Genomic DNA, 13,836 nt, shown 5'->3' on the forward strand with positions numbered 1-13,836 from the left:
ACTATCTGTCGACAAGTGAGGTTAGGCTAATGTAAGCACCTGTAAGAGTCTCTGCCCACCACAGCAAGAAAGAGGAGAAGATGGAATGTATAAATATAGTAGGTGCCTTTTGAAAGTCAGGTACCTTTTTAATCATGTAAGGTAGTTATAAATGGATGACATCTAAAAATATATCAGAATAAGTTTCAAGCCATGCAAAGTTCACCAAAACAATGTTTATTTCCAGTGTTTAATTAATTGGGTATGCACACAGGCATGACACAGGTTTGGATTCATTAAGTCTTCATGCAGAATTATATTCTTCTCGATAAAGAAGCCAGTTCCATCCAGGATCCACTATCTACACACCTATGTTACAGCATTTATATCAAATCTGGTATCTGAAGAAAAGATACACATTTAATATGTTCATTTAAGTTACGTATTTTACAGAAAGATTAAAAATTCAAGTCACACAAAACTCAAAAACTGTATTAAAAGTTTGAATATAAAACTCAGATCCACCTGGAATGACTAAAGAATGGAAGTTCTGTATCCACCTGTGTTAAAACTGGTAAATGTAATGAAATTTGTTACCGATAAAACGCATTCATTTATTCAATGTAAGTTATCTAATTTTAACAATATGGCACCCTAAAAACCAACTGTATTTTTATGATGAGGCACTTTTGTTTGTTAGTGATGAAACCAAAAGAACAAATTTGCTGCACACTGATGCCAGCGATTTTCTTCAGTGATTTTGGGTATATGCTATGTAGTAAGTTGCAACAAATACCTTGCTCATTTGTGTGCAACTATCTGATATATTTTTAAATATATATATATATATGTTCTTCTGGCTGTAGTAATGCACTGTAAAGCTATTTCACAGTGCAAAATGATGAAACCAGCCCAAATGAAGGCTGCATAATAACAATTCTGATACAAGAAAATATTGACAGAGTTACTGGAACGTGTAACAGTAGTTTTTTTACTTGCTATAGTGGGCATACCCCCAGTTTAAAGACAGGGATGAAACTCTGCTTTATTGCCTGGGGTTTCAGACAGTTTACGAGGCTGGGCATTCGCTGCAGAACTAGCATTTTTGCTCACGTTCTGGAAGCTTTCTCCGTTTATTTGGTCAGATGACTGCGGTGGTATGGAAAGAAGGGGCCTGTTGGTTGAAGCCAAGGTGCTGGAAGAACTGCCTGTGTCGCACTGAAAAGACAAAGGTGTGTCGGTCGTGGCTGTTTCTCGTGTGCTTGGGTTCTCTGTCTGGGGATCTCCGATTTCTCCTCTGCTAAGGTCAGAGGTACTGGTGCGTAGGCGTTCCCTGGCCAGCCAGTCTGAGATGGAAAGGTCCTGGGCTGAGCATTTTGGTTTTAACCGGTTCACAGCTGAAAGTTCTGATTCTCTCTCCCCGCTCTGCTCATGCACTTTCCAAAAATTCAAAACACTGATTTCTGTAGCATCTCTGTGCCCTCCTAGCGTATGTCTGCGCCGGATGCTTTTCCTTTTAGCAGTCTCAGCATTCGCTTTGTGATTCCCTACTCCAAACATGTCATCCGCAGGGGCTCTGGGTCTCAGTTTTAACCGATCTGCTATTTTCGTTTTCCATGTGGGTTCCTGTTTTTCAGATTCGCCTCTGGTGGGGGTCAGTAAACTCCCAGTTGACTTTCCTTTTTTCATAACATCAAACACTTTAGTTAATGAAGGTGCTTCTTTCTCATTCTTGGCATCTCCTAGACTTCCACTATCTGACTTGAACCTAGCTGATTTTTTCCTGGAGAGAGTATCACATTCGATGAGTTTATGGGAACTGAAGAGCTGTCTCCGGCTATCTAAACTTGATGTTAAACTTCCCTCGGTGCAACTTACTTCGCTTCCTTCAGAATTTCTCCGGCTGTTCTTAGTCACCTCTTGCAGTTTTCCTCGGAAAAGCCTCTCTGAAGTCAAGGCTGTGGGGAAAACGGGAAACTCGCTCTCGCTGTCGGTTTCCACAGGCCGCCCCTCGCTGATGAGTTCGCTTCTCTCGTCGTCTGCCTCGTCCCCCTTGCTCTCTGCCACAGATTGCACCTCAGGGCTCAGTCGACTGGAGTCCAGGCTAGTCAAGTATGTAGCTGATGATGTGGTGGAATAATCTGAGGTGATGGTGCTGATGTTGGCCAAAAACTCGCTATGTTTCGTTTCTGGACTGGTTGATTTCTTCATGGAAAACCTTGCCAGGGAGGCCTGGGAAGACGTGCTGAGCAAAGTGCCAGAGTCAGAGCCTGTCTCTTCAAGGTGGGAGGACTTCTGTGCCAAAAGTGACCTGGGGCTCTCTTTCAGGATGGCAAAGCGACAGCTGAGAGTTGGGGACTTGTTATGTTTTGAGTTGTGTGGCGGTGAGGGTTCTTCGGAAGGCGTGCTGTCTTTTCCTAGTGATATCTTTTCATCTTTTGTCGTGCTGGGGTCTTTCCTAGTGCTGTTTTCTTTGGCAATGATGATCTTCTGTTTTCTGCCCAGTGTCTCACTTTCTTTTTTGGACTCTTCTTTAGTATCATTGTGACACTGTTCCACATTTTCTTTCTTAAAAAATACATTGTCCAGTTCATCTTCTGAGCTGCTAGGCTGTGCTTTTTCTTTTGGCTTCTTCCTCTTGCGACTAGCGGCTGCAAAGATGGAGGACACAAGCAGCTCCCTGCTATACTGATCCTTGCCAGATCCCCAAGAACCCTGGGAGGCGAGAGAGAAGAAAGACTCTGAGCATGAGAATGCAGCTGAGTTCATGTTCCGACAAGCTTGTCTCCCAAATATTTCTTATCAAATTATTATCTACTAAAGCTCTGGAAGCATCAACAATGCAATTAGCTTTTTTTTTTTTTTTTTAAATATCTCTTTTTACCTTGCACCAAAGCCAAATTTTTATTTAATGAGTCCAACTTCTACCTGGTGGTATTTAACTGCCAAACCACAGCTCATACACATCTGCCTTTCCGGCAAACAGTCTCTGCTTAGTGCTAATTCCTTTCAATATCCCCCAAACACCTGACCTTCCCTCCTTCCACAGTGCCCAGGCCTGCTTCACTTCCTTCATTTGGAACACAGGCATGAGATAGGTTAACCAATATTGTGACATGGTCAAACATCATAGTCTGATATAGGTTATTAAATGTTTATGACTGACTTTAATTTTCTAATTACAGGTATCACATGATATAGATACTGTATCAGATAAGCTCACTGAGATAAGGGAACTCTGGTCTTCCATTAGTTCATCCAGGAGGGATCTTCAAGGATCTGCCTTAAGTAAATCAGGCTGGTATTGTCTTCATTTATCTCAAGGTAACAACGGAATTAGAATATTCAAAAAACAGGTCAGGTGTGGTGGCTCATGCCTGTAATCCCAGCACTTTGGGAGGCCCAGGCGGGTAGACTGTTAGAGCCCAGAAGTTCGAGACCAGCCTAGGGAACATGGTGAAGCCCTGTCTCTACAAAAAATTAACTGGGCATGGTGGCACGCACCTGTGGTCCTGGCTACTTGGGAGGTCGAGGTCAGAGGATCACCTGAGCCTGGGGAAGTCGAGGCTGCAGTGAGGCATGAGGGTACAATTGCACTCCAGCCTGGGTGACAGAGTGAGAACCCATCTCAGGAAGGCAGGAAGGAAAGATCAATTAACATAAGTAAAAATAAATCCTTACCACAGAAACACTTTAGTGTACTGTTATTGGGAAAGTTATTTGCTATGTATAATGGGTTCTTTAAAAAAATTTTTTTCTAAGATGGAGTTTCACCATATTGCCCAGGCTGGTCTAGAAGCCTTAGTCTCAAGCTATCCTCCCACCTCAGCCTCCCAAAGTGCCAGGATTACAGGCATGAGCCACTGCATCTAGATATAATAGGTTCTCGATTGCAACTATTAATTCGTTCCTAAATATCTGCTGGTTTAACCACACTTTTTGAGACAAGCAGGTAGGCAGGAGGTACGCTGAGTAACAGAAGCCGACAGTATATTTCTCTATTGCCTAAAAATCTTAGACAAGTTAAAACTGCTCTATTTAAAGTAAAAATTTAGGCTGTTCTATCAAATAATTCACCAAAATGAAATCACAGATGAATATAACTTTGTTTTTATGTTATAAAGACTTTCGTCATTATCCAGCACATTTCCCCACATTTTGCTAAAGACTAATAGTTGTGACTGGGCTCTGAACTGGGAGACCTTGATGTCCATCCTCTCTAGCTTGCTGGGTACAAGCAAGTGATTCACTTTTAAACATCTCAATTCCATGGCGAGAAGCAATTAGATTATACTGTCTTTAAGATTTCCTTAAGGTTCTCTTTACAATTCTATGATCATATACGTGTTGGGGCAAATTACTCTACTTTTCTACAGAGACTGTTAGAAGTAGTTACTCATATCATTGGGATATCCACTATATTACAGGCATGATATAACACCACTATAGATAAGATGAAAAGGCTATTGTAATAACAGGTTAAGAAAAATGCACCTAGAGAAAGGAAAAGCAGGGATTTCAACAGAGTTAACAAAACTGTTCTAGATTAAAGAAGTCTAAAGAGATTTGACAATGAAATGCAAGGAATGATCCTTGACTGCATTCTGTATAAGGAAGTAAAGAATATTACTGGGACAATCTGTATAAACACTGCACATTAGATAATAATGTGTTGTACCTACGTTAGTTTCCTGAGTATGAAAATTACTCTGTAATTATATAGGAGAATGCCCCAATTCTCTGGTGATATATGCTGAAGTATTTAGGTGTAGTGTTATCTCTACAAGTAACTATCAAATGATTCAGAAAAATCTCTACAAGTAACTATCAAATGATTCAGGAAAAAAGTGTGAATTTACAACTGATAAATCTAGGGTAAAGGATTTGGGTGCTATCATTTTAGCAGCTTTTCTGTAGGTTTAACATTTTTCAAGATAAAAAGCTGGGCGAAAAGATGAACATCACAAGTAACAGAGACATGATAAAATATTTTTGGAAGAATTATAATTTAATCATATGGAGTCCTATTATGATATTTAAACATGATACGTAAAATTCATGTCTCATTACAAAATATAACAATGTTTTAAGAAGTCTGACAATTCTAGTTGCTACTGCCTCAACAGAGCAAAATTTAGATCCACTGACTTGACAAAAAACTTTCTAAGAACTATAAACATCCCACAAACTACTCAAAAAGTTGTATAATTGAGGGAACACAGATTGTGTAAAAATATTATTAAAAAATTAGTGATTTCACTGAAAAGGCAAGACTATAGTGTAAAAATGCATAACAAAAAAATTGATAGTACTTCTGAAATATTTACAGATGATACGATGTTTGGGATTTGTGTAAAGATGGTCCTAGAGGGAGGGAAGCAGGTGGCATGCAGAGGAAACAGAGCTGGCCGAGTGCTGATAATTATTGGAGCTGGAGATGGGTGCGGGGAGGCTTCTCGTTTTATTATTCACTTCTGTATATGTTAGGACCTAATTTTCACATTAAAGAATGGCCTAGATCTTTGTATTATGCCAAAACTGCACAATGAGAAGAATATGAACTTTTGAGTTTGTATTCCAAGTCAAAATCCAGTATTCTTCTATCATATATTGTTTTAGGAATTCATTTTTTATTATACTTTGTTGCTCTGTGTCATTAGACACAGAGAGGAATGCATTTGAATATCAACCATAACAATCAACAATTCCCCCCTAAAATATTTCAAATTGTATGAAACAATTTACCTTAGATTTTGTTGAGTCACTAGTAGCTGAATCTGTGAAGAGTTAAATAAAACATGGTCAGTATTAGCCAATCTTTATTGCTTTCCACAAACAATGCAAAACTTATGGAAAGACAGGCACAGAACAAAATGTGAAAGCAAAACTCAAAACAATAGAACACAGTGGATAGTCAGAGCTCACAAAGATGCAAGCTGCACCACAGAAAGCCACCGCCATGAAAGGATGCTGTGAATTGTAGGCAGAACCAGCTCAATGATAGAAATGGCAAAGGAGCCCTGTACTAAACAAAAACAGAAATACTCGTGTTTATTAGATTTTCTAAATATTAAATCTAGCAATAAAGAAGCTTGAGGACAGTGTAACAACAATGTTTTTTGTTTGTTTTTTTATGTACCACATCCTGTATCTGAGACTGATACACAATGTAGAACTTTTAAGAGTGTTGGCCGCCCTAGCTACAATTGAGACACTCATACTGGTGTGTTTGATTTTTGTCAGACTTAAATTTTCTAAGCATTATGCTGTACACGTATGGATGCAAAAGAGGCATTAAGATAATCTTGCTTCCAGGTCACTTTGGTTTTATAATAAATAATGTTTATCTTTGTGCTTCAGACCCCAGTTCCATAGCAGTGCAGTGAGGGATCCTTTTGACTAACTTGCTACCAGTTTTACAATTATCTGTTAACAAATGCTATTATGGAAATGGAAAAATGGAGACCATAATTTTACTGTCTGGCAAAAACTCAGATTATACAATTATAAAGAGGGTAGGAAGGGGCTAGCAATATTCAGGATAATACCAATTTTGCAGTTTCATCTTTCAACATTAGGGAAATTGGTTTTCAGAATAATGAGCTGAGCCCCATGCCACGCCCCTTTTAACACATGGCTAAATGCTTTATGACTTTAAGAACTGGTAGACCATACCATGCTATTTCTCCTCAGGGTCTGCTTCAGAAATAACAAGAAACAGCAGAAAAACTTTTAAGAAAGTAGTATTGATCTGTTTACAATAATCTTAAGAGAAACTTTACACCACAGATCAACTATGTTTGCATTTACAAGAATCGGGGGTTTCTGCAGACAAGGCAGCTACAGTGTGGACAACAGTCCTCCTTCTTCCTACAGTTCCAGCTGTCCATCAGGGACATCACAGAATCCACTAGTGACATTACCGTGTGATAGACTCCTCCCACTTCGCCTGTTCAACATCAGTATAGATTTGCCTGTGTCAGTAAGAGCTGAAAAAACCCTTTAGGACTAAAACAAGAACTAGAGACAAAGGGAGAACATTGTGTAAAACAACATGCTAGATTAGTGCAACAGTTTGGCAGGAGAAAGTTTTCATTCAAAAGAGCCTAGAAGAACTAATACTTAACCAAGCATTAGGGTGGCAACAGGAAACGGAAGAAAATAAATCTCAAATAGGCTGGCTTTTTACTGTGACAAATAAAACACTGTTATTTATGAAAATGGAGCCCATTACCAGTTCAACAGATTTAACTTGCTGCTTTTAAACAGAACTCCTGGCTCAAGAATAAGAACTACTTATACAGCCCAGATCATACTTTCTGCCATCACAGCAACCACATACTCAGTAGCATATATCTGTTTTACCTTGTGATGACTATTACATGGAAACTGTGAATTAAAAAAAAAAAAAAAAAAGAACAAAACAGTGGTTTGCATGCTCATTTCCCTCATAGTTCCATTCTGACAAACATTACATTACAACTGCATGCACTGCCAATGGCATTAGAGTCACTGGAAGATAATTCAGATCAATCGGAAAAGGAAGATTAAGGTTTTTTATTAGTAGAAAGGAAGAGAAAAAGAAAAAAATCATAAGTAACAATTCACTATGATTGATTTGCTCTTTCATATTGTAAGAATGTAGCTTTCAGCCTAGAGGTCAAGACTGCCCAGGCAAGAGTTACCTGATACATCTCCTGGGGAGACTCCTGTCCTTCCAATGTTGGTGAGTAAATGATCTATGTTTGGCACTGGCTGGGAGTCTACTGTGCTTTCCTCCTGCACTGTTGTCTATGGTTAATAAACAAAGATCTCTTCATCATCTCTTCAAAGATACTTTCTTTAAAATTTAAACAACATTTAGTAAAAGACACATTACTAAGTAAAGCACCTGTGCTTAATGTTTTTACATTGTTTACGCATAATTAACTGCAAAATAAGCACCGTACTGGTATATTCATTAGATCAGAAACTGAGCTAGAGACCTGCTTCCAGGGCGCAAAGCGGACAATAGCATACAAAGCAGGAAGTTGACATTGTTGGCGCGCCAGGATCTTGTGTCCCAAATGAAACTAACTGAGTACAAATGCTGACGGACAATACTTACAAGAGGCTCATCAGCACCTTCTTCTGTGAAAAACCAGTCATGCTAAAATTTAAAAAAGGTAAGAAGAGAAATTAAACAAGCCTTTAAATATATTGAGATCTTGGAGGATAGTATAGAAAAAGGGTAATTTTCTTAGGGAAAAATATTACAACCAACCTCTCTGACCACATAGTGGCTGCCCGTGAAAATGAATTTTCTTGTAGGGATGAAGCATGAACTTACGTGCTGGATGAGCGTTTCTACGATCTTGTACTGGTCAGGCATGTGGGTGACCATGTGGGTCATGTTGTCTTCTGATGTTCGAACAAGGGTTGGACCAAACACTATTGCTAGGTTTCTTGGTTCCATCTGAATGGGAAATACCAGAATTTTTCTTAAAGAAGTAGGCTGAAATTCCCATTGTAGGATTTTTGGTGAAAAATAATATAAACAGAAAAATGGCTTTGATGTAGATTTAAAAAATGCTTTCTAGCAAGGTATTTTTTTTTTTTTTTTTTTTTTGAGACAGGGTCTCACTGTCACCCAGGCTGCAGTGCAGCAGCATGATCATAGCTGACTCACTCTCGACCCCTTGGGCTCAAGTGATCCTCTTGCCTCAGCCTCCTGAGTAGCTAGGACTATAGGTATGTACCACCATGCCTGGCTAAGTTTTTTAAATTTTTTTTTGTAAAGATAGAATCTTATAATGTTGCCAAGGCAGGTCTTGAAATCCTGGCCTTAGCTTCCCAAAGTGCTCTGATTCCATGTGTCAGCCACCACAAGTGGCCTAGTTAGGATTTTCAAAGCAAATGTGTACAAAATGTTTCTTCTGCATTAATGATAAGGTGCATTGCATAATTAGCATTCATTTTTTTTCCAAGAAGTCTTTGATTGAAAAAACTGATTTGGTTCAAAACGAGGGTTGCCAAAGCTGGATTAACTGATAAAAATGTTAAAATCAAAGGAAAAAAAGCTTGCAGAAGATTACAGGCACACCTGTAGTCCCAGCACTTTGGGGGACCGAGTCAGGTGGGTTGCTTGAGCCCAGGAGTTCAAGACCTCATCTCTACTAAAAATAGCCAGACGTGATGGTGTGTGCCTGTAGTCCCAGCTACTCTGAGGCTAAGGTGGAAGGAGGTAGAGGTTGCAGCCTGGGCAACAGAGTGAGACCCTGTCTGAAGAAAAAAGGAAAAAAAAAACCAAAATTCCTTCCCCTTGAGAAATGAAAAGTGGAAGAAGTATGAAAGGTTACAGATTTTCCCTCTAGTACATCAAAATCACTAATGTGTAAACACCCAATGGTAGGAAATATTACTTCTGACCCATTTTTACCTGAAACCAATCTTCTGAAGCTCTTTGGTTAGGTTTGCTTTGCTCTGAATGCCTCACTCTTTTGTATACTTCTCTGTTTATGCATTAATTTCCATATATGGTATTCCTTGTTTAATTATCAGACTGTCAAAGGTATGGATCTTTGGCTTTCCTTCATTAAATCTTACAATGTCTGATATATTTTGAATTCAGTATTTGATTAAAATAACTTTAATCAACCCTAATAAACATATCAGGGGGCTAAAAATCACCACCGAACTCAAAAAGCCAAACTGGAAAAAAGAGAAAAGCAATTGCTGCACACCTAACATGTTAACTAGTGTAGCACATACCTAACGACACCATCACTGCAGAGGAATAAGAGGAAATTGTGTTGAAGTCAGGATTTTTCTAGAGAGTTGGCTTGGTAGAAAGAAACTATGTGTGGGAAAAGTGTACTTAAAACTGGGCACGCAGAAATGTTGCTGGTCTCCCTTTTAGAATATGTACTCATCCTGCTCTTCAATCTGTGCTGGTGTTGGTGGCTCAAAAAACACAAGTCTACCATCTCAAATGCCTTACGTAAAATTTTTACTAGATTCTTGACTATGATTTATGTTTTTAGACTAATGATAACATGCATTAATATTTATATGTATACACAGTAATATTTTATCTGGGTAAACAGTTTCAGCTGGTTCCTATATAAAACTGATAAAATAGTGTACAGTTTATTCATAAATTTAAAAATTCTATTTTTCTTTAATATTCCATAAAATACCATACTCCTTCTTCAAGATTCAATGTAATTATATTAAAGACACAAAAAATTCTGCAGTAAAAACCTATGCTAAGGATTAATTCAGTACTTTCTAAACTAACTAGACCAGTATTCTTTTCTCTGTACTGATGAATGATATAATAGATTTCAGGAAACACTGACATTAATTGGAGACTACTTCAGCTACAATTATATTGAAAACTCTTTGGCTCCTACAGTATGAATTTCTGGAAACAGTCTAGGCTTTCATTTCCTTTTTTTTTTTTCTCCTAACCATTTTATAGCCCTGTCACTACGGAGGAAATTGAGCATCTAAAGGAAGTAAGCTTCTTGATTTGCAGGTAATAGAGGTTGACACTCTTCTCATATCAATCCTTACTACAACTTCCAGAACATGCACAACGACTAAACTGATCTATCTAAATCACTCAGAAAAGAGTGTCAGCAATATTCCTGAGCTTGTGGTATTCTTTCATTTTCTTCTCCAGAAATTAAAATGACTGTTTCAGTACTTTAAGAAGTAATGCCCTTGAGTTAGAAAATCATCATTTTACAATCTCTGATGATATAATGGATTAGACAATAATCATCAAAAAACTAAGTTAAGACTACAACTTGTCAACCAAAATACCAAGTGTAGACCTTGTCTGGATATTGACTTAAGCAAATAACCCTACAAAGACACTTTTACAATCCAGAAAAACTGAATGGGACTGGGCATGGTGGCTCATGCCTATAATCCCAGCACTTTGGGAGGCAGGTGGATTGCTTGAGCCCGAAGTTTGAGACCAGCCTGGGCAACATGGTGAGACCTTGTCTCTAACATAACTTTTAAAAAAAGAAAAACTGAATGTGAACTGAGTATTAGACAATATAAAGAATATATTTTGTGGTGTTAAAAGGGATGAAAATGACTTATCTGTTTATGTCTGTTTTCCCTGTATTCTATTTGGCCTTTTGACTGTTGTAGTGTATGCATATCTTACCTCTTCAAAATACTGATATACAGCTGAAAAATCAAAGAAGTAAAATTTCTGACTTTTTCATTTTTCTTACTGAATAACCATACAAGAAATCTTTTAAAATATCCTTTTAAAATGGTGACAACTGGTATTTTGGGATCTTTTGCTTTTAAAAACAATTTTAAGAAGGACTTACCCAGTTTGATGTTGAATTTATAAACCTTTTATTGACTATTTGGCATGAAGTAATGAAGCATATCTTTTAAACTAAAGCCACTAAAAGTACATTTCTCCAATAGGCCTTTAACATACCTTATTTTTTTCTGAATTTTCTGCCACTGTCTTCAGATGAGCTGAAAGGAACTTAAGTGTTTCATAATGATGTTCAGGCAAATCGTGAATCTGAAACACATTATTTTCACGATGGATTTAGAGGCTGAATTTTAGTTGTATCCCCCAAAATATAAAATAATACCTACTAGTCTTTTTAATGTTTTCAGACGATCTAGAGGATCTTCTTTACGATTGGCTTCAATAAAATCAGCATATTTATCTGATGACAAGAACAATAAAACAAATTTATTTTAAATTGCTTAGGTGAATTGTAATCTAGTTTCCCTTTAAGGATTAATTTTAAACCACAGCATAAGAAATATTTCTACATAGTCTTTGAAATGTAAATCTCTAAAATGTAAGTTCCCTGCAGGAACCGTCCTATATTTACACAGCCTGTCCATTCTTCCCCCACCCTCCAACATCTAGTAAAGTGTCTTACATGGCATTTAAATACTCGGCTTGACTAAAAAAACATTTTTCTACTCATTGTGCCTTATTACATCAGAAGCCATTAGAATGGTAACAATAATATTAATTTGGCTACAAACATGTATGAACAAGATAATACACATGTCAATGAACCTAAACAACTTTTATGTTTTTAATACATGAGGGAGAACTCAACAAAGCCTCCTGTTTCCTTTGACCAAGACATTTTGTCCTGGTTCAATTTAATATTCTATGGTTTTCCAACTGTAACTTGAACCATTTCATCTGGTATCTATCTTTCAAGGGAGTTAACTCACCATTTGTGAAGAGAGGCTCAGGGAGTTTTCTGAAGAAGGATTTTAGTAAACTGCTTATCACATTCAAATCTCGCCATTTCTAGGTGTACAAAATAGAAATACAGTATTTTCATATCCAATACCACCAAAGGGAAAAAAAAGGATCAGTTATTCAAATGAGCAAACTTACATCATCTTGTATATCAATATCAGCCATTCCCTTGTTGAGTTCTTCTTGCATACTTGAGATGGCTGCATTATTTCCAGGAACTCTATAAATACCTGTATATTCAAGACCTCTTTCTTCAACTAATTTGCAACATATGTCAACTATTAATGGAATATACTGAAAAACAAGAAATAAACATTTTATTTAATGCAGCACAAATGTTTAGTAGTTGTATATCACAGCTAAAATGCCCCTTTCGTCCAAAAGGAAACATAAATTGCTGTTATGTAATATAAAGAATAGAGACATTATAGATCTGGGAATAGAAAAAACCTGCAAGAGATATTTGAGACAGTAAGAAGAGAAATAGACTGAGAGAAAGAGAAGGACCCCCAGAGAGATAACATTCTAAAAAGTAAGAACAGGTAAGGAGAATGTGGAAACCGTTCAGCTGAATAAAGAGACAGTCAAGAAAAGAAGGAGGTGAGAGTAACATCAATTCATGATATGAATCCTAGCATAAATATATACATTTGCATGTATTATACTTTCTTAATTAGGTCCTTGTTCTCATCCTTGTTTTAAGATGCTAAAAGTAGAAACACACATGATTTGAAGATGAATTGTTACCGACCATTTCAGACACATTCCTAATGGTTGAATATTCAATTTCGGAGTCAATACATTAGAAAAAAAGCATTACAGGTCAGAAATACTTAGGGAAACTGAGGTCTGCTATGAAGAGGAAAATAGATTGACAGTCTCTGTTGTCTGAAAGGCTGTATACTTAGATCCCATTATAATCACAACCGAATTAATGACTTTAGGAAATCCGGTGGGCTGGTGTCTCCTACCCGATTAGTATGAGCTGGTGGGCAGTCATCTAGTCGGACGCCGAACGTTCCTGTAGCAGTTGGCTTTTTCTCAAATGTCTTTCTCATGATACTTGGAATGCCTTTTCTCCATGTGCCTTTGTCTTTTGGGGGACTGGTATCATCTTTTGATTGCCAGTCAAAATAAAACAGCATAATAAAATGGAAATGAGTGTTTAAATCATGACTTTAAAAACATTTTATCAATGTTTACATAAATCCAAGTCCTGTAATATAAATAATACATCCTATATTTAACAAAAATATGTTCTCTTCCATATAACTTATACTTCTTCATTCTTTTATAATGTGTGCTATAATTTCCTTTAAAACAGCAAAAATAAAATAAAATCAGTGTGTCATCTTTATAGTGAGACTTCAACAAAGGGAAAAATAATAGTTTTATTTCATAAATGATAGGACCTGAATCCTCCGAGTCATTTAAATTTGTAATGTCTCTGATTTAAGTATTGTTTGTATTTGCCTTCACTTTCTCTTTATAATGAAGCTGGTGTCTTGGGCCTCACAAAGGGAAAGGCCCAGTGAGCCCAGACCAGGCCTACTGTGAATTCTGAGCTAGTTGACATGGGGCCTGGTCAGTAGAAATGGTACAGA

At 37.3% G+C, this 13,836-nt stretch overlaps 1 protein-coding gene across 12 annotated transcripts in view; it reads right to left on the reverse strand.

Annotated features, from left to right (window-relative positions):
• Positions 1-200: 200 nt before the first annotated feature.
• Positions 201-13,836, reverse strand: part of ARHGAP21 (Rho GTPase activating protein 21) — a 135,281-nt gene continuing 121,645 nt past the window's right edge. For 8 of the 12 annotated variants that reach the window (XM_008002539.3, XM_037983487.2, XM_073018786.1 and 5 more), the window contains 10 exons: positions 13,204-13,346; positions 12,371-12,526; positions 12,202-12,280; positions 11,599-11,672; positions 11,432-11,521; positions 8,309-8,434; positions 8,087-8,128; positions 7,665-7,770; positions 5,725-5,756; positions 201-2,694 (listed from right to left, as the gene is read on the reverse strand). In XM_008002539.3, coding sequence (XP_008000730.3) covers positions 1,000-2,694; positions 5,725-5,756; positions 7,665-7,770; positions 8,087-8,128; positions 8,309-8,434; positions 11,432-11,521; positions 11,599-11,672; positions 12,202-12,280; positions 12,371-12,526; positions 13,204-13,346 — 2,543 coding nt within the window. In that variant the 3' untranslated portion in view covers positions 201-999. Of the gene's footprint in view, positions 2,695-3,483; positions 3,583-5,724; positions 5,757-6,654; positions 6,929-7,664; positions 7,771-8,086; positions 8,129-8,308; positions 8,435-11,431; positions 11,522-11,598; positions 11,673-12,201; positions 12,281-12,370; positions 12,527-13,203; positions 13,347-13,836 lie in introns of all 12 variants that reach the window. The other 4 variants (XR_005235191.2, XR_005235192.2, XR_005235193.2 and 1 more) reach the window with 2 other exon arrangements.

The sequence above is a fragment of the Chlorocebus sabaeus genome, chromosome 9, assembly GCF_047675955.1.
Source record: "Chlorocebus sabaeus isolate Y175 chromosome 9, mChlSab1.0.hap1, whole genome shotgun sequence".
Lineage (NCBI taxonomy): Eukaryota > Metazoa > Chordata > Mammalia > Primates > Cercopithecidae > Chlorocebus > Chlorocebus sabaeus.